General features: G+C 31.7%; 2 protein-coding genes across 2 annotated transcripts; one reads left to right on the forward strand and one right to left on the reverse strand.

Annotated features, from left to right (window-relative positions):
• The first annotated feature begins 13,333 nt into the window (after positions 1-13,333).
• Positions 13,334-15,540, forward strand: LOC25500715 (abscisic acid receptor PYL9). Its single transcript, XM_013589201.3, has 3 exons — positions 13,334-13,633; positions 14,117-14,332; positions 14,769-15,540. The coding sequence occupies exons 1-3, from the start codon at positions 13,334-13,336 to the stop codon at positions 14,988-14,990; spliced, it is 738 nt and encodes a 245-aa protein (XP_013444655.2). The 3' UTR covers positions 14,991-15,540.
• A 952-nt stretch (positions 15,541-16,492) lies between these two features.
• On the reverse strand, positions 16,493-20,115 carry LOC25500716 (pentatricopeptide repeat-containing protein At4g01030, mitochondrial). The gene has a single exon (XM_024772559.2). The coding sequence runs from the start codon at positions 19,896-19,898 to the stop codon at positions 17,085-17,087; it is 2,814 nt and encodes a 937-aa protein (XP_024628327.1). The 5' UTR covers positions 19,899-20,115; the 3' UTR covers positions 16,493-17,084.
• Positions 20,116-20,640: the final 525 nt, after the last annotated feature.

Raw genomic sequence — 20,640 nt, forward strand, 5'->3', positions numbered from 1 at the left:
TATTTTTAAGGAATCGTGAATATGTTAACTTTCTACCTATTTAGTAAAAAAAAATTACTTTACTATTTGTATTCCTCATTTTGGCTGCAAAAGACCTTTAGTCTTGGAGAATATGACACAAAGAAAAGAATGCACTGCACTAACACTACCCTCTCACAAACCACGACAATATCCTATTATTTAACCAATGATCCTAAATAAGATGCAACTAGAAAATTATTAGCATATTAAGTTTAAATTAAAACATGAAATAATCAAATATTAAGCTATTTCAAACATATTTAGCTAAATGAAACTCAAATATTTAGCTATCTCGAACATATTTTATGTTTTGACATAATAACTTAGTTGTCCAAAAAACTCGAGTATTGAATAAATTAAATTATATAAAATTTATTGAGGGTTAAATAGAGATTTTACATGTTTGTAGGGATTCCGGGATTGAGTGGGGGTATACATGAAACAACCTAATATCACTCGTGCCTTTGAAAAATAAAAAGCTCAAGAAGCATCAATGTACATATTCGAGACACTGGTCCTAGCAAAAAATACTAGTAACCACAAAAATAATGTTTCTACGATGTATTTAATTAAAATTTTCTTGATATTTTATAGGAATTAATATATGTTTTATTTAAAACAGATAAAAGAAAAAAAATACCAATCATGTAAGAAAACTGTGTGGAACCATAATTCAATTTCAATACACAATTATCGCAGTTTTAATTAGTCTGTGTTTCGAGTTGAGTTTGTTTAATTGTTCTGCCCCAAGATTTATGAATTATTCTTTTGTCGTAGTTATGTAAAAAAAATAAGACACTCTTTTATTTGTTGTTCGGTTTGCTTAAAGTGTTGTATTTTGTTGTTATGATTGTTTTGTGATGTGATGGTTTTTTGTATATTTGATGCTTGATTTTGGTTTTTTCTTATATTTTGTTTGCAAGTTTTTGGGGTGGGTGAATAACATCTTTGGGGAGAAAATAGAAAAATAAATATTACATATTTTTTAAAGAGTGTGTTTGTAGATAACGATATATGAATGTTTATCATAAACAACATGGATTAAATTTGAAAATTATATATATATATATATATATATATATATCAAAATTAATTGAAGCATTTCAAAAATTCTCGAGCGAACCATTATTTTGATAACAGTTAACTAACTAAAAATTTAAGTTATATGAGTCTGATTGTTCATTTTGTTAATGGTGAGTTGAAACTGCACGAGAAAATTATCAACTTTTGTCAAATCATGGGTCACACCGAAGATATGTTGGGTAAATATGTTGACACATATTTAAGGAATTGAGGGTTGAACGGTAAAATCTTAACGGTAACGGTGGACAATGTCAAGTCAAATGAAGTTATGATTCGATACCTTCATAACATGATGAGTTTGTGGGGCAATCATGTATTTTGACAAGCATAGCTCGAGAGGTATTAGCTATTCCTGCATCTACAGTAGCTTCAGAGTCGGCATTTAGCAATGGTGGAATGGTTATTAGTGATTATCGTACTTGTCTAACACCCAAAAAGGTGGAAGTGCTTGTTAGCACACAAGACTGGTTGAAAGCAAACGCCCTCCACTTGTTTTCAGAAGAGGACCATAATGAGATCCATAGATTGGAGAAAGGTAAATTTACTGGTATCTATATTGTTACTATTGTATACTTGTGTATTTTGATTCATATATCCAGCTTTGGTTCATACATATCGTTTTTTTTTTAAAATATAACATCTCAAAAATCAGTCATCTTAGACGATGAAAAATGGCAATCATCATCTGAAATCATAAAGATAACAATTGAGATTAATATTTGTCGTCATGATCTTCATTTATGATGTTCTTATATTTTTGTTGCTTTCATAAATGATTTTTCTCTTATTTGCTTTGTGTTATCTACAATATAAGATGGTCTTAATATAAGCAAAACTACATTAACACAATAAAAAAAATATTATGTAATCAAATTTGGCAGATAATGTTAGGAAACTATGTAAGATGACTAATTTTGTAAGGTCTATCGACATTTTTTAAATGACGCTTTAATTTTTTGTTGCATTACTGTGTTTGACTATTGTTTTTTTAGGTGGGGTGATTGAGTTTCTGCTTCGTCATAGAGTACTTCAAAATGAGATTTAGTATGAGCAAATCAATCAAATGGATTGAACAAAAGATGGTTAAAATATGAAAAAATGCAGATTGTATGATATCAATAATACAAAGTATAGCAAGAATAAGCTTAATTTAATTGTAATAGAAATTTATATGTTTTTGGTTTGTGCTCATTTGATCCTTTGTTGTGCTGCTATCACTTTCTAGTTGGGGAGGAACTTCAATGAATGAATTCTATGTTGTTTATGTGATATGATATAGTGGTTCTACTATATTTTAATTAAACTTGTCATTATGCAGTGTTGTTAATATGTTTATGTCATGCTATATTTCAATTTTCTGTTTGCTGGGCTAATAGTATCGTTTTTTGTCTCTTATTTAAGGTGCATTTCTATGTGGATCAAACAATCAACTTTGGGAAAATAATTTAGTAAGATGGAACTTAGTTTTGCACTCACTTGTAGAGTGCATTTTATAAGACTTTATTTTCAGATTTTGTTTCTTAAGAGAGTTGAACTTTTTGATTAATTGTTAGTGATCAGAATTTTGTGTATGGTATGGTTGTATAAAACATAAATATTTGGATAATTTTTCTTGAATGACTACTACTTTGTATGTTTTGTATAAGGCTATTATTTTATTTGCTTTATGATGCTTTTATTTTCTACTTATCCAATCCGCGAACACTCGTACTCTCAATTGCATTTTCTAAGCTTTAAATTATTCATGTATGTATTGAACTTTAACAACATTAAAAAATTATTGAAATAGATTGAAATATAGAGGTAACAAAACAGTTAGCTGTTTAAGGTTCCAAAGATATAAACATGTTTATAACAATGAACTCTCTAAGAACTCTTAACACAACAACAAGCTCTTGAAACATGAAGGAGCTCCAAATTTATTATATATTATCATTCTAATAGCTTCAAACAATCACGATGAACCGTTTCATGCACTTGAACCATATTAATCATTCTATTGAAAGGAAAGTATCCTGCAATTACATTTAAAAAGGACAAAAAAACAATTAAATTTGCAAAAGGATTAAAAAAATTCAAAATATAAATTTTGGTTCAGTTCGTACGATAAGAAACGGTTAACCAAACCATAATTTTGGTTCAGTTCATTCCAAATCTTAAACAGTTCGGTTATTCCGAACAATTCGGTTTTTATGGTTAACCGTATTAAGGAATAATTATCCTAAGAATTAATTGGAGAATATTTCAATCAATGTATACTGACTTGGACTGTTAGTCAACTTAAGAATTAATAGGAGAATTTTGACAATCAATGTATAGAAGTAACTGATTGGTACTCACTCGTAGTCAACCCTCTCTTAGTTGTATAGTAGCAAAACATATCTTTTCATTAATTATAGATTCACGTAATTGTATTATATATGTAACCTTCTGACTAGTAATAGGATTGTATTTCAATATCATTTATATTATATTCTCTTATGAACTGAACCGTGACCACCCATATATATATATATATAATATGTCATGTGATCATATCAAAACTATACTCTAATACAACTTTTTTGGTTCCTCTAGATTGGAGGATTTCGTATTATGAATAAAGGAATTGAACCCATGACTAAAACCTAATAATATTCATCCATTTTAAGAGGTTAAAAACTAAAATCATGTTAATGTTCTTTTATGTGTGGAAAACTATCACAAAATGTGTTAGCCTCGTTTATCAAGAATCCTAAATTTATATATTCTAATCAATCGAGAAGTCTGAATTTATCCACTCTAATCGATCATTATGACATTAATGTACATATTCTTCGTCGTTCTAAAGTGTTGTATTTTGGTGTTGATAAGTGTGTTGTGATATGGTGTTTTTTGTATGTTTTTTGTAAAATCCCAAACCGGTTAACCTTATAGTAAGCATTTTGATATAAGGGTTGGTTAACCTTATTCAATGGTTCATATTTATGTTTTTAAAAAAAAAAAAAAAAAATCATGTCTCCTACCGTAGGGGACTTATTTAGGTCACCCATCGGAAATGGAGCCGTAGTTGAATCATATTTCTTGGAAAGGCGAACAATGTTTATGTTTTAGCTTGGGATTAAATAAAGTAAAGCAGTGAGAATAGGACACCCTTTAATGAAGTTAGTTATTTTAGTGGTTGAAAATTTCATTTGGCAATAAAAGAAAAGAACAAATCCACAATTTTTTTTTTCGTGCTAGGCATTATTTATACATATTAAAATATTATTTATAAGAAATTGTATAGGAGCATTTTATAGTTTTTTTTTTTTTAAATATGGAATTTTTAATACGGGCTGACCCGTTTAGCCCGCGGCCAGTGTAGGGTGAGACTCGAGTAGTATATTTCAAGCCCATTTTCAACCGTTTTTTTTGGCCTAGACTGATAAAGCTCGAAGCCCGTTAGAGTCGACGCTAAACCGGCCGGATAGCCCGTTTTGACAGCTCTGCATACGACCTATCAAAGACAAACAAATCATAAATTTACGAGTAAAATAAATGAATGATTTTTACTTTACGGGAGGTTCCCAACCCCCAACTCTCGTATGTAAAATGAAGGAAACAAATAAATTGACTTAATCAAAATTTAAATTTTAAATCTAAATTTAAAGTGTTTAAAACCTAATTAATCTAAAATATACCTCATTCTTAGAATCCTATAATAATCCATATTATGTGTGATAGAACTACACATTCATTTGTTTCTCAAGAATACTAGACATAAGAGAAAAGTTGTCGTACGTACAATAATTAAACTAGGGTTTTATGAGACCTCAAACTCTTATATATACATACAAGGATATTTTAATAATTTATTTAATTTATTATTGGGTATGAGTATATGCGGGCACATGTATCATTAAATCCATGTCCATATCTATAAAATAATGCATAATAAAATACCCGTTTAGCTACCCGTCACGTGCACATGATGGATTTTACTCGTGGATTGGACATTTTTGCCACCTCTACAAACAATGTTTATGTTTTAGCTTGGGATTAAATAAAGGAAAGTAGTAAATATAGGACACCCTTTAAAGAAGTTAGTTATTCCGGTGGTTGAAAATTTCATTTGGCAATAAAAGAAAAGAACAAATCCACAATTTTTTTTTTCGTGCTAGGCATTATTTATACATATTAAAAATATTATTTATAAGAAATTGTATAGGAGTATTTTATAGTTTTTTTTTTAAATATGGAATTTTTAATACGGGCTGACCCGTTTAACCCGCGGCCAGTGTAGGGTGAGACTCGGGTAGTATATTTCAAGCCCATTTTCAACCGGTTTTTTTAGCCTAGACTAATAAAGCTCGAAGCCCATTAGAGTCGGCGCTAAACCGGCCGGATAGCCCGTTTTGACAGCTCTACATACGACCTATGAAAGACAAACAAATCATAAATTTACGAGTAAAATAAATGAATGATTTTTACTTTACGGGAGGTTCCCAACCCCCAACTCTCGTATGTAAAATGAAGGAAACAAATAAATTGACTTAATTAAAAGTTACATTTTAAATCTAAATTTAAAGTGTTTAAAACCTAATTAATCTAAAATATACCTCATTTAAAACCTTCAAGTGACTTTTATTTTTTTTGTCTGAATCTGAGATATATAATTCTTAGAATCCTATAATAATCCATATGATGTGTGATAGAACTACACATTCATTTGTTTCTCAGAAATACTAGACATAAGAGAAAAGTTGTCGTACGTACAATAATTAAACTAGGGTTTTATGAGACCTCAAACTCTTATATATACATATAAGAATATTTTAATAATTTATTTAATTTATTATTAGGTATGAGTATCTGCAGGCACATGTATCATTAAATCCATGTCCATATCTATAAAATAATGCATAATCAAATACCCGTTTAACTACCCGTCACGTGCACGTGATGGATTTTACTCGTGGATTGGACATTTTTGCCACCTCTACAAACAATGTTTATGTTTTAGCTTGGGATTAAATAAAGGAAAGTAGAAAGTATAGGACACCCTTTAAAAAAGTTAGTTATTCTAGTGATTGTAAATTTCATTTGGCGATAAAAGAAAAGAACAAATCCACAACACTCCACGAATCTCTAGAAGATTTAACATTGATAGCTAATATGCATCCTAAAGAGTTCAAAAGATGACCCAAATTTCATGTGCACTATCATGAGAGGGCCATCATGTGTAAAAACAAATTTGCAAAATGAACCTATCAAAATCAAACACCTTGAACTTATATTGACATGACTATTTATCGTTACGTGTTGTAAAATATCAACTTTATGTAGCTATTTGCACAACATACATATGGTCCAACAATATTTTTTGCAGTTAGGATAAGGATTCGATTTCTTAACGGACACTTTTTTCCTACATTGGTCCCCTATTTAACTTCGTTGAACAAATTATTGGTCTTTCCATGCAATCCTTCTTGTCTTTTATCTCTAATAGTTTGTGTTAGTTCACATTAAGAATTAAGTATTATTTATCACGTAGGTATAGTCGGTAGCTGCAAGGACTATGTACTCTGCATTACTCTAATTTTGATTAATTTCATAACAATAACTATTTTTTTTGTTCCATTAAGAAGATATTTTAGATCCACCACTAATCCAATCCATTAATCTTTTATATCGTACAATCAATAATTTGCCTTTGAATATAGATTGGCTATTGCAAAAAATAAGTTCTTTGTAATCTCTAAATGGAAGCAGCATGCGAATTCTTAGCCGTCCTTTTTCTTGTTCAAATTAGGTTTTGGACCCACCATTTATGCCTATCTTTAGTGACTAGATTATATTAAAATACTGCCTCAAATGCTATAAACTTTATAACTTTTCAACATTATGGAACCCAAATAAATGCTCTTTTTTTTTTTTGAGGTAGGAAATACATAATAGGATTAGAACATTGAGCATGGCTCAAATATCTTAACCCACTCACACAAATACAAAATGTTTACAGTTTTTTTAACGTGTTTTGGAGGATATTTTATAACTTTTAAATTTTATAATTTGAAAAAAAAAACTCTCTCTTTTCTCTCATTCTCAAACTCTAGCAGTTACCCTTTTTTTCTTCTTCTTCTTCATGTTAGAGGGGTGATTTAGGGTCAATTTTGACCCAATAATCACCCCTCCGAGTTGTTTTTTTCTTCTATCCTAATTGAATAAGTGATTTCACATATTTTCTGTTTCCTTTCGTTTGTTTTTGAGATTATGTCGTCTCTAAACGACTCTGTTTGTTTTGATTTCTCGTCTTTGTGCGGTGTGTTTGATTTCTCATCTTAGTACGGTGTTTATTTGATTCAGGTTGAAAAATTAGCTTTGAGCAAGTGCAGATCCGATCAATGACAATGACTTTAGCGTCGTCAACGTTGCAGATCCGGAGACATGAGTATTTCGGAGACTTAAATATAGTCATATTTGTAGGCATAAGTACTTTGTCGTTTTATGCTATTAACATGGATGATGTGAGTTTGTTCACAGATTCATCATTTTTGTTTTTAGCGAATTAGGATTTGTATTGTATCGATGTAATCTATCAATTTGAATGAATGAATATTGTTTATTTTTGTTAAAAAAATAATTATAATTTCAAATTTGTAGAGCAGACAAGAAATCAATAGAATGAAAAACGATACGGTCCAAAATGTTTCATCTGGCTTTGAAACCCTAAGAATTAGTGAGTGACCACACAATCCTGGACCTAAGTCACTAACCTAACTGCAAAGAATTTTGGTTTGTGTCAAAAAAGAAAAAAGAATATTAAGGCAGCTCCACGTGACTGTTAACCAATGAGAATGATTCTATGAACATAAGTTAAAGATATGCACATGGTGCACAATTGGTCAGCATCTAATAAGGTACGGGCAATTAAACAAATAGCAAGATGAAGAAGAATTATATTTTTATATGCACTAATGATTCCATGATCAACGTTTTTTCACAATGTAATGTTGCTGTCGTTATGGCTTGTATTTTGAGTATTTTTTTTCTTTCTTTTAATCTTACATTATGGCTTGAATAGCCTCACAACAATATTCTTCCCATAAAAAAATGTAAGTGAAATTTTGTTCTTCAACCCACCGAAGCCCTCACATTATGTTGTTGTCGTCGAACAAGTGAAATATAGTAGTACCGAATTAGTTTTTTTTTTTTTTTTTGAGAGGAGTACCGAATTAGTTGTTAGCTTGATAAATCCATAGTATGATATAAAAAATAAATTAAGTTAAAAACAAATTTAGAAAATTAACCTTTAATTAGAAGTAGGCTTTACAAAGTTTAAATGGTTTTTTTCGTCATAAGTGGGAGTAAGTTAACAAACTTACCCTTTTATGTTTTTAGGTAAGAGTAAGTTGCACTTTAAAGTAGTTTCTTCACTTCTTTACTTTTTTTGTTCAATAAATCTTGTAGTTCATAAATTTGTTTCTTGAAGTGCAAGACAAGAAAATCAATGCCTATATATATGATCTATTTTTCGTCACAAGATACAGCGGTCAAAAACATTTTAAGTTTATATTTGAATTTTTTCCTTCTCTCTTATGCTCTAAGTTTTTGGTGTTGTAACATGTAGTTAGATATTTGTTTTGGAGAGTGTGGATGTACTCGGTGTCGTGGGGTGGTTGATGCTAGTCTATGTGTGGTAACAATTTTCACGTATGTTACTATCTGGTTGTCATTAGACAACAATCGTGGGCTTTATCAGATTTTGAGTTTCTGTTTTATACTCTTGCGATGTGATTGTCTTGATTTATTTTCTCTATATAGGGATATGAGTTCTTATTATGCTTTGTGCTTGCAAAATTATTTGATCTTCCACATCAAAAAAGAAAGATGGTATTATTCTTCAAAAAGAAAGATGGTATTATGAAAGTGTTGCAATCACAAGTCCCATCATGAAGTATGGGCTAGAGAAAATTGATGAACGAATCAATTTTGCCTTGTAGAATTTTCATGTCAATGAGGTGTTGATGCAACCAGAATTACACAAGGTGTTGATTAGCACACACATATTGATTATCATGATGCAAATTGTGTTATGAGATTATGTCGGTGGTTGAAGAACTTCCGGCCCACATAAAAGTTGTACCATAAGTTTTTCACCTGATTTTCGACACATGAAAATTCTTAGAGTTGTTTAGTTCAAGTAGAGTATACTTCTTGTGATGGAGTATGATAGTTCTTTTGAACTATGATCGTTGATGAAAACAATGTGAAAATTCTTGAAGTGGTTTATCTTCAAGTCATTACACTCTTTATGATGGAGTATGATTGTTTTTTAAACTATGATCGTTGATGAGGACAATGGAAGTAGATGTATCAGTTTCTATCAAAGTGGAGATGGTCGGTGTTGGTTGAAAATATACATGTTGAAGAAGTCTCACATTACTTAAAATTGTAATGGAAAAGGTAATGCAAGACAAGCAATGTTGTATCTTGAAGTGCAAGACAAGCAAAACGGTTCATTCATTTGTTTACTTTTTTGTTTGGCAAGTCTTGAAGGCTATAAGATTGTTTTTGAAGTGTGTCTAATTAAGGTGGTTCCTTCAATTGTTTGTTTTCTTGCTTGACAAGTCTTGTAGGTCACAAGTTGTTTCTTGAAGCGCAAGACAAGAAGAGCAATATATATATATATATATATATATATATATGCTCTACCACTTATGTTGCATGATTTTGCTTATGGAAATTTAGAGAATTAAGACCGTTTGATTTTGAAATAGTTTCACTTAAACTGATTTTGCATAACTGCGGCTATGTCTGATTAGAATTATTTAAGGGTTTGTTTGTAGCCCTTTGGTTATCATGCAGTCTCCTCTTTGTTTTTTGTTCATTTGCTGCTAAAGGGTAATGTTATGCTTCCTTTATTTCTTTTTTGTAAACAGGTTCAAGCCTTAATCCTAGTTTGCAATTTATTTTCATTGCTTTGATAAAAAAAAAATCATTCGTTAAGATGCATCAGTCAGAACACTTTAAAGTTATATTTGACTTTTTTTTTTCTTCCTTGTTGTCTTTGAATATTGTGAGTTGTAGTTACTCCCTCCGTTCCAAAATATAAGTAAATTTGACTTTTTAGGTTCATTCAATTAATGATGTATGTGGTTCATAATTGAATGAACCTAAAAAGTCAAATTTACTTATATTTTGGAACGGAGGGAGTAAGTATTTACTTTGGAGAGTGTGAATGTACCGGGGGGTCGTGTGGTGATTGTGGATAGTTTATATGTTATAACAATTTTCACATGGTTGTCATTAGACAATAATCGTGGTTTTTTCTCCGTTTTAGAATTCAACATTATATTCTTTGTGTTGTAATTAAGTTTCTTTATTTTCTCTATGTCGGAATTTCCCAACTCTTTTCAATAATAGAATGAAAACTTTGTTCAATTTTATCTTAAAATATCGAAACATCCAAATGAAAATTTTGTTTAATTACCCTCTACTTCACTTCATTCTATTATGTTATAATCCACTTCACTTTATTTGTTTAAAAGTAACCAATCAAAGAGCCTAAAGTGTGTTTTCTAAATAAAGATTGATCAATAGAACTTTGTCTTTTTAGTTGAACATTGAAAGGCCAGTATTCTGACTTGAATGCATGGGGGTCACGTCTCATCCACAAATGTTTCGTGAATAAAAGATGCTGCGGATATGCCTTTGAAACACACTCAGAACAATTGTATCTTTTTCATAAGCATATATTCAAAATATATTTTTTTTTTGTTAAAAAATCACATACAATGTTATTTAATATCGACAAAAAAGTACATATTTAGAATGATAAATTACAAAAAAACAGTCTAATAAATCTAAAATTAAACATGGCCTTGAACTAAACCATTAGAGAAGAAACCCAGTACTTAAAATATAAATTCTATGAGCTTCATGAAAAATAGGACAACTATTATTGTCTTCACCAAAAAAAAAACTAGAACAAATTTATTTTTTGGTTCTAGCATTTTCTCAAAAAAGTAAAATCTGGATTGAAAATTAATAGTTTTTAATTAGAAAATTAATTATTCTTACATTTATTGCTTTGTCAAAAAAGACAAAGTGGATATACAGTGGACACCGCCAATCGCAAAAATTAGTTATACGTCAAAATCTGGTATGCGATATTCTTAATTGCATGCCTTGAACTTAGGGAGTTCTGGGCTTGAGCATTTATAGTGTTTTTAAGAGGTAGGCTGGACATTAAAATCGAAAATATCAATAAATTCTTTTAGAAAAAATTACTCGATGTCTTTGGATATTCGGCGTAGATATCAAATAATTAATTGAATTTGTAAAAATTGAAATTAATATATGATTTTTTTAGAATAATTTAGGACCGACTAATACAAAGGTTTTTTAATCTCAACAAAATTCTTATTTAAAATACCTTTTACTAGAAAAAGAACTACTTTTTGTGTCAATTTTTTGGAAGTGTTTGAAGGTTAAGTCAATCCTAAAGATCACTTATTCATCTGTGACCCCAAAGCAACCTCAATCACTTTACTTGTGCTTTCATTTGTGTTTTTCCATTTTTAAACCAAACAAAGGGGAAAAATGGCCATTGATTTTCTCAGCTATTATCCTTTATAAACTTTTTAAAGAACTTATAAACTCAATTAAACGATATCCTCGTGAGCTTAGCTCAGTTGGTATAGACAATGTATAAAATATGCAAGGTTTGAGGTTCGAACTCCGGCCACCTCAAAAAAAAACACATTATCTTTGTTAAAATTTTAATACCTAAACATATATTATAATCGAATAATTTCGCAATATTGTGGTGAGTGATGATCCCTTTTGTCTCTTCCATATTCAACGAGCCAATAATAATGGGCTCTAATAAAGAGAAAGAGCAAGCCGAACATGAAATAGATAAAATAAAGCTACCACCCATAATATGCTCCGTTTTGATGTTGACATGGGGTATGTGTTAACCAATATCTTTTTTTTTTTGAGGGAATGTTAACCAATATCATGTGGCACACTTAATATATAATCAAATCTTCATAAATATATCTCTTCAAAAAAAAAAAATTCTTCATAAATATATAACTAGAACTTTGATCTATAATCAAGAGGTTGGGTCTGGTGCAAAGATTGGGTCAAATAGAATAACGTGACTCTCAGATTATTGTGATAAATTAATGTTCTAATTTCGATCAAGAGAAGTAACATTGACGAAAAGATTTATCACATAAAAAGAGTACTTGCCAATAGTTTTGATAGAGAAGAAGATTTCTTGAAATTCAAATTGATTGATAAAAAAATAATCAATTAGCACAAAGAATGCCCTATGAAGGGAGGAGATTATAAGTCTTATTTATCATGTTTTCTCAATTGGAGATATTTTCACCGTTAAATCCATTTATATATATTTTTTTCTTTCAAATTCTCTCAAATTTTTATTTCTCTCTCTCTCTCTCTCTCTCATACGAGATCAATGACTTGAATCGCACGTTACTCTCACGTTCCTCCCAAAACCTTATATATAGAGAGCGCTAATAGAAAATTAACAAATTATCGGTCAACAAATTTAACTAACTATCTCCTAACAAACTCTAACTAACTTTTATATTTTCAAGAGTCCCCCACAAACTTAAGGCAACTAAATTCTTAATCTAACTTTGAATAACAAATCTCAAACAAATAAATAAAAATTTGTTCTAAAATGACCTAAGATTTAGAAATTCTTACTATGTAAGGCCAAAAACATGCCTAAACCCACCAATCTGGATTCTCACTATCCGTAATGTCTCAATGGCTAGTAATGATCGTCAAAGTTAAACATTGACGATCATCGTCCATAGCTGACGCTTCATCAATCCCCAACCACTCTTTATGAGTGCCTATAAAACACTTTTGTCACAACAAATGCAAGACACACAATTTCTATCTTTATTATATATCTCAGACTCTTTACTCTCATATTGACTTGAGCGTTACAAGCTCGCATGCACCACTCCCCTACATCAATCTCAATAATAGTTGTTCCATCTTGACCTACTCATCTCGATCACGCAAGATAAAAACTAATACAAGTATTAGTGTTTGGAACATCAATGACTTCCATTCCATATAGGAAGAGATATATTAGTTTTTTTTATTCAAAATATGCAACCCTATAAAATGAAGAAAAATATTGATGTTGACCTAAATATTAAAAAACAAAAAAGAAGCAAATAAAATAAATGATTGTCGGTGGATTCATGAATTTTTGATGAACTGCAAGCTAAGCCAAGTAAGGTTGACACTTTTTTACACCAACTACTTTCTTTTCTCTCTCAAGCTTATCCCTCTCCACCACTTGTTCTTTCTTCTCTTTTTTTGTTATATCCAAAACACAACTAAGAAAGTTTCAGTTACAAGAAAAAAGAAGAAGAAGATGAACAACGGTTGTGAACAACAACAGTACAGTGTTATTGAGACACAGTACATAAGAAGACATCACAAACATGATTTAAGGGACAATCAGTGTTCCTCTGCTCTTGTCAAACACATCAAAGCACCAGTTCATCTAGTTAGTACTTTTGTTCTCTTTTTGAGATTCTTTCTTTTAATAATATAATGTTTTTTTGTTTGTTCTAAATTGTGTTCTGTCAAGTTTTTGTGTCTGATTTATATGGTGGAATAAAAAAATAAACTTTTTTTTCTTTCATTCTTTCAAGATCTTGATTGTCTTAGTCCATTTCTTTGAGATGTATGGTTATTCTAGATTTGTGTTTTATGAGGGTATGGTAAAAATTGAATTTTTCAGCTCATAAGATGCTAGTTTTGATTGGTTCATGGTTGTGAAATCAATTTTTGGAAAATTTTTAAGGCTGGATTTGGATTTGTGAATTTTTACTATACTATATTCCACTTTTATTGTTTGTGAGACATTTAATTAATGTTTAGTTTCATTAAAATGAACATGTTTAACTATTTGGTGAGTTTTGTGCCAAAAGAGAAAATTAAAAGAAGTTGATTGGTCTGATTAGTTTATATATTTTGTCTCTTTCAGGTTTGGTCTCTAGTTAGAAGATTTGATCAGCCACAGAAATATAAACCATTTATTAGCAGGTGTATTATGCAAGGGGACCTTAGTATTGGAAGTGTAAGAGAAGTGAATGTTAAATCTGGTCTTCCAGCTACAACAAGTACTGAGAGGTTGGAACAACTTGATGATGAGGAACATATTCTTGGTATCAGAATTGTTGGTGGTGATCATAGACTGAGGGTATGATTATTATTAATAATCCTTTGTTTTTCCAAATTCAAATTATTTTTCTATATCAAGTATTGTTAACTGATAATTTTCTTTCTATACAAATAAAGAAATTGCATAATATGGTATTTCTAATCATGAGAGATTAATATTACTATGATTACAAATTCACGCGGTCGGCACATTGGTAACCATTAAATCAAGATCGGACGGTCCAAATTTCAAGTTCGGTATTTTGGATTTTCCAAAAATAATTCAAAATCTGCATATTTTGTAAATTGTCCATGGTCACCAATGCACTGAATGTGTGAATGGAGAGATTATCTTATAATCTTGGCTACTCTACTAATCGTGTTCATTTGTTCTTATGTTTATGTTCATAGGTGTATTTACTAGCATCAGTTGTAAGTTGAACGGATACTAAATCGTGTTTTTCTCTAATTTGCAGAACTATTCCTCCATAATCACAGTCCATCCGGAGGTTATTGATGGAAGACCAGGTACAATGGTGATTGAATCATTCGTCGTGGACGTGCCTGAAGGGAACACGAAGGACGAAACTTGTTACTTTGTGGAGGCGTTGATTAGGTGCAATCTAAGTTCTTTAGCTGATGTCTCGGAGAGGATGGCCGTGCAGGGTCGAACCGATCCTATCAATATCAACCCATAAGAATGTATAAAGGGAGAAAGAAGTTGAGTTTCATCATGCAAATTATATGAACCTTTGATTTCTGATCCCAAGTCCAAGTGTGGAGAATGGTTGGAATATGAATTTTCCTTCCTGTGTTCCTCAAAAGTTTTGGATGTTTATTTTCTTCCTCTTATCATGGATACATTCCCCAAGTCCTCCAATTTATTTAGTTGTGTATTCCCCTTTTGAAAAATGAAGTTTCTCTTCTAAAGATTTTGGGCTGGGATCCTCCTCTATGGCACTGAAAAATTCTAGTAGGAGAGAAAAAGACTTTGTGAATAAAATAATATAATCTTATTTACCGAGTTTTTCTCTTTGACTAGAATTTTTCCGTCACCAAAAAGGATCTCACGTCTAGTTTTTTTAAAATGAGAATCTAGGCTTCATAAGCACTTGTTGGACTGGGAGTGGGAAAGTTGTTTTTTTTCCTCTTGTTAAATTCTTCTTGGATCTTGTGGATGAAGTTGTGTTATTACAGTTATTTGTAAATACTTTTGTTGGGAAAAAGACTATTTATGGAGTCTTTTTATGTTTTTTGTTTACTAGCAAACTAGGGAGAATTAGTTACTTTTCTTATAAGTAGTGTAGGTTATCTATTTCTCTTTTTCCTTGTTTAGGACTTTGTTTAGAACAAAAAAATAAATAAAAAAATTTGCTACTAGTTCTTTTTTAAGTATTGTAAGTGCCTTCAAATTCAACTTGTCTTTTTTTCCCTTTTATGATAAAGATATGCATCTCATAAGAAAAATGTTAATATGTTATTTCAGAAAAAAAATAAAAAAATGTTAATAGCGAATCCTTTGTATCCTAGAAGGTTCTAACATTAGAGGGTAACTAAGGTGAGGAAAAGGAAATTAAATATACACAGACACATAAAGATAATAATCAAATTCCTTTGCAGACAGAAGGTGATTAACTCATTGGTAGTTGGTAATGTATGAAATGAAAATAAATCCATCTTGCAAATATGATTTGGTACAATTACTTATTCATACCACTTCCAATCTTTCATGCCATGTTTTCAAACATAAGTTAAACTCATGCAGTTCTGCACATTAATTAGCACAATCAGTGAATAATTTGTTTTGGTGATTCAACTGACCACTCAATTTTCAGTTTCCATGTGCACCATTAGCCAACCAGCTTATACTGTCTGAATAATTTGTATCATAGCCTGTATTTTATTTTACATGTGCATGCTAATAAAATATAGTATATCTGACATCAATTTAATATGAAAATGAGAAAGAAGATGTGGAAAAATGATCTAATAATCAGAAGAAAAATGTATTCTAAAACAATACGTTTACATCATTATCATTTTTTTTTTTTGTTATGACGTACAAAGATCAGATAAGGCGCAACCACATAGCATACTAAGAATTTAATATTCTATCGAACCAAATCATTTTAATTTTTTTTTTTATGATTTACAAAGATCAGACACGGCGGCAACCATATAGCATACTAAGAATTTAATATTCTACTGAACCAAATCTTTTATATCAGCTGTTGGAAAAGACTACATGTCTACATCCAAGTCACAAATTGTAGAGTGGTAGATGTTGGTAACTTAACTTGCATGGTATCCTTCTTCAGGAGATTGAGTGTAAAGCTTTACAGTGGGAGCTAAACCATGTAAATGGTGATGATGTTGACCCCCAAGTAACGTATCTGTTCCAAGTTTTTGATTTTGTGACTTGCAGAAAAAGTAAACTATTTAAGGTGAAGATTGCAATTTAAGGAGAAGAGTATTTCAATATACTAAAATGGAAGATCGTGACTCCCTAACAATTAACATAGTCAATACTTGATATAATATTATGCTCTCTTCACGAACACACCCTCCATTCATGTAACAACATAGAATAATAAAATGAGCGGCTCAGTGCGGCTCGCACCAGATGGAGTCTGGAGAATAAGGCACACATCATTACATTCCACTAGCGAAGAGGTCGCTTTCAAGATTGAAACTCATTAACCTTCCGTCCCAAGGTATCGACCTTACTGTTGCACCGGAATTCGCCCTCAACAGAAGCAAGAAATGCTTCAAGTTTTTCCCAGCATCTCTCATTACCAACGATCATTACAAGCACACTTTCCATTTTTAAAATGGTGAAAACGGCCACCATCTCGGAGTAAAATCTCGCGTTTTCGAACCAAAGAAATGTATTTCGCTACTGTATGACAGTCAAAACAAATTCTGGTGTTCTTAACGATCCTAATTGGTGATCCACCTTTCATTTTCATCACTCCATATACCATTGCCAACTTCTCAGTGTGACTCATAAGAATTTTCTCTTTCTCATTGTCATCAATGTTCTGACATACACAATTGAGATCAGGTGCATAACCGAGCTTACGAATTTCGGAGATTAATTGATATAACTCGAAATATATTTCCCCTTCTTCTGGATGTGGTCTTCCTTCTGTAGAGAACACATGAATACTTTGATTAACTTGTGTCCAGCTCCAAACTGGTGGAATTTTCATCGCCAACACAGTCATCGAGTGTTTCAGACGCTCAACGGCAACCCATCGGTTTAAACTCGAATACAAATTCATCATCAAAACATAGTTAGCAGAATTATTTGGTTCCATCTTGAAAAGCTTCCTTGCTGCAATCTCAGCTAGCTTAATATTTTTGTGAATTTTGCATGATGCAAGAAGAGCACCCCAAATACTAGCATCTGGCTTAATTGGCATAGTTTCGATGAAATGCGAAGCTTCGTCGAGAAAACCGGATTTTCCTAGAAGGTCTACCATGCAACAGTAGTGCTCAATTGTTGGGACGATATTGTAATCTTCTTGCATACTGTCAAAATACTTCCATCCTTCATCAACTAAACCCGAATTCTTGCAGGCAGATAGAAGAGCCGTGAACGTTATCGCGTCAGGTCTAATATGTCTTTCACGCATCTTGTCATAAAGAATCATTACTTCTTCTCCATGGCTATGAATGGCATATCCCATCATCATGCAATTCCAACATGGAAGTGTTTTCTCTTGAATTTTGTTGAAAACATTGTATGCTACTTTTAGTTTTCCTGCTTCACTATACATGTCAATGAGTGCTGTTGCAACGTATATATCATCCACAAACCCTAGTTTCATACTAAAGCAATGTAACTCTTCACCTTTCTTCAACAGAGATGGACCTGCACATGCACAAAGTAAGCTGCAAATCGTGGTTGAGTTAGGTTTTACATTCTCGGCTTGCATTTGACTGAAAATCTTTAGGGCGTCCATGTACTTCTCGTTTTGAGAACACCCAGATATCAAAGCAGTCCAAGACACCACATTAGGAGTGATTCCGGAACTCTTGATCCGATTGATGATAGTCAAAGCTTCATCGATACGGCCTTGCATTGAATAACCAGAAACCAAACCGTTCCATGTCACTAAATCAGGTGTTATCCCTTCTTCCACCATTTGGTTCAATAGTTTTACGGCTTCACCAAACTGTCCCTTGAAGGAGTAGCCTGATATCAACGAATTCCAAGCGCAAACGTTTTTGTTTTTCGCACGATGGAGCACTGCCTGAGCTTTTTCTAAGCAATCATTCTTAACATACATATCCACCAGTGATGTACAAACATAGACATCATAGTTAAGATTACTTCTCATTATGTAACCATGAATTTCTTTCCCTAATTTAAAGAAACCTAATTCAATAACCGCTTGTAGAGCACTAGTTACTGAGCATGAATCCGGCTTGAAGCCTAAACTATGTAGACTCCGAAAACTAGTGAGAACCATTTCAAATGATCCCCGAAGAAGATAACCCGACAAAATTGAATTCCAAGTTATAATGTCCGGTTTAATTCCGGAACACTCCATTCCATTGCGGATAGTATCCAATGCATCATTTAAACAGCCATCGACAGCATAACTAAAAATTACCGAGTTCCAAGATGATAAGTTACGACTATGATCCTCCATCGAATCGAAAACCGCTCTAGCAAGTTTGAATCTACTGTTTCTAGAGTACATGCTAATAATGGAATTGCAAACTAAAGTATTTGAAACTAGTCCAAATCTTAAAGCATACCCATGAAGCTGTTTCCCTTCATTCAAAGCTTTTAATTTTCCACATGCTTGCAACATCTTGACAGTGGTGCCAACAGTGGCTTTAGCAGAATCTCTCTGCATGTCACAGAACAATTCTAATGCATTCTTCCACCTCTCACTCCTCAAATTTGCCATAACTATAGTATTCCACAAAAAATCTTCTTTATAAGGAGTCTCATGAAATACTTGATTAGCTTTATCTATACTCCAACACTTCCCATAGAAATTGATCAATGCACAACTCAAGTGTACATCAACATGAAACCCTTTCTTGATCAAACAAGCATGAACTTCCAAACCAAACAAAAATTCCCTTAAAGCCAAGCAAATTTTCAGAACAAAGGTGAAAGCTTTGCTATCAAATTCAACTCCTTTACTATACATTTCATTGAAAACTACCAAAATCTCAAATGGGTCACCTCCAAAACTTTCAAATTCCTCAAGAAAAGAGTTCCACAAAAGATAATTTCTTGCAAAACCCACAAAGAATATCTTTATTGCTGACAAAAAATCACCAAATTCCAAATAATTTCTCATCATGGTTCCATCAATTGTAGCAAAGTTATAATTTTTAGGTGTTTTAATAATCTGGGCATGCAATTCCATAACAGAATTCAAAGTTCTTAACTCATTCAACTCATGAAAAGTGTGGAAAAATGGAGAAAATTTGGGCGATGAAAATGAAATTGAAATTGGTGAAAGGCTTCTAGGTAGCATTTGGGTTTTTGGGTTGTGAAGAGAATGAGGATTAAGATGATGAAACGGTGATAGGTTATTCATGAAGATTTGGTGTTTAGAGAAGACGCATAATGTCATTGGAATGAATGGATTAGTGATGAAATGGGAAGAAGAATTATACTAACAGTTAATCCAATCATCAATTTCCTAATTTCATCATCACTAAAATTATGGGGATGTTAGAAATTGTGTTAGACTTGTGAGGTGCAAGGATTTGAGATTTTGGGATAAGGTTATCCTTGTGAGTGGAACAAAAGAAGTTAAAGTGGTTGGGTCAATCTAACCGTAATTTAGTTGTAATAATCTCTATATACCAAATGTGCTATTGGTCTAACTCTCGCAATGGATATATTATTAATGAGTGTTTCCGGCACAAATTATGAAAATTTGTAGAATATTTATTATATTGGAAATTGAATTCTTCACTTTTTTTTTAAAGATAATTTCTTCTTTAAAAATGTTTAAAGAGTTCTTCCATGATATTCGTTAACAAGACCTTAAAATAATTGATTGTAAGATTGTTTGATCTCCGACTCGTGCGTGTTAAAAAACACATATGGGAGGAGACAAATTTGTTTTTTATTTTATTTTATTTATTTTTTAAATATATATGTGGGCGCTTAAACATTTTTACTTGATCAATGATGTGATGAAGAAAGTTCATGCAAATAATGTAAAATAAAATAATGTGACCTTGGGTTAACAAGCGGGAAAAGCAAAAATAAATGCGCAAAAACACCATTCCCACATCATCTGCCAATGAAAAAGACGACATCTTCGAAGGAGTCTCAAGCAAACAAAAAAGACTTTCGCCACTCCA

Source organism: Medicago truncatula, chromosome 8, assembly GCF_003473485.1.
Source record: "Medicago truncatula cultivar Jemalong A17 chromosome 8, MtrunA17r5.0-ANR, whole genome shotgun sequence".
NCBI classification, from domain to species: Eukaryota; Viridiplantae; Streptophyta; class Magnoliopsida; order Fabales; family Fabaceae; genus Medicago; species Medicago truncatula.

Excerpts from the sequence above, each read along its gene's own strand:
- LOC25500715 (XM_013589201.3), top strand. The coding sequence starts at position 13,334 with ATGAACTGCAAGCTAAGCCAAGTAAGGTTGACACTTTTTTACACCAAC. Across the intron at positions 13,634-14,116 it reads TCAAAGCACCAGTTCATCTA|GTTTGGTCTCTAGTTAGAAG; the intron begins GTTAGTACTTTT and ends TGTCTCTTTCAG. Across the intron at positions 14,333-14,768 it reads GTGGTGATCATAGACTGAGG|AACTATTCCTCCATAATCAC; the intron begins GTATGATTATTA and ends TCTAATTTGCAG.
- LOC25500716 (XM_024772559.2), bottom strand. The coding sequence starts at position 19,898 with ATGACATTATGCGTCTTCTCTAAACACCAAATCTTCATGAATAACCTA.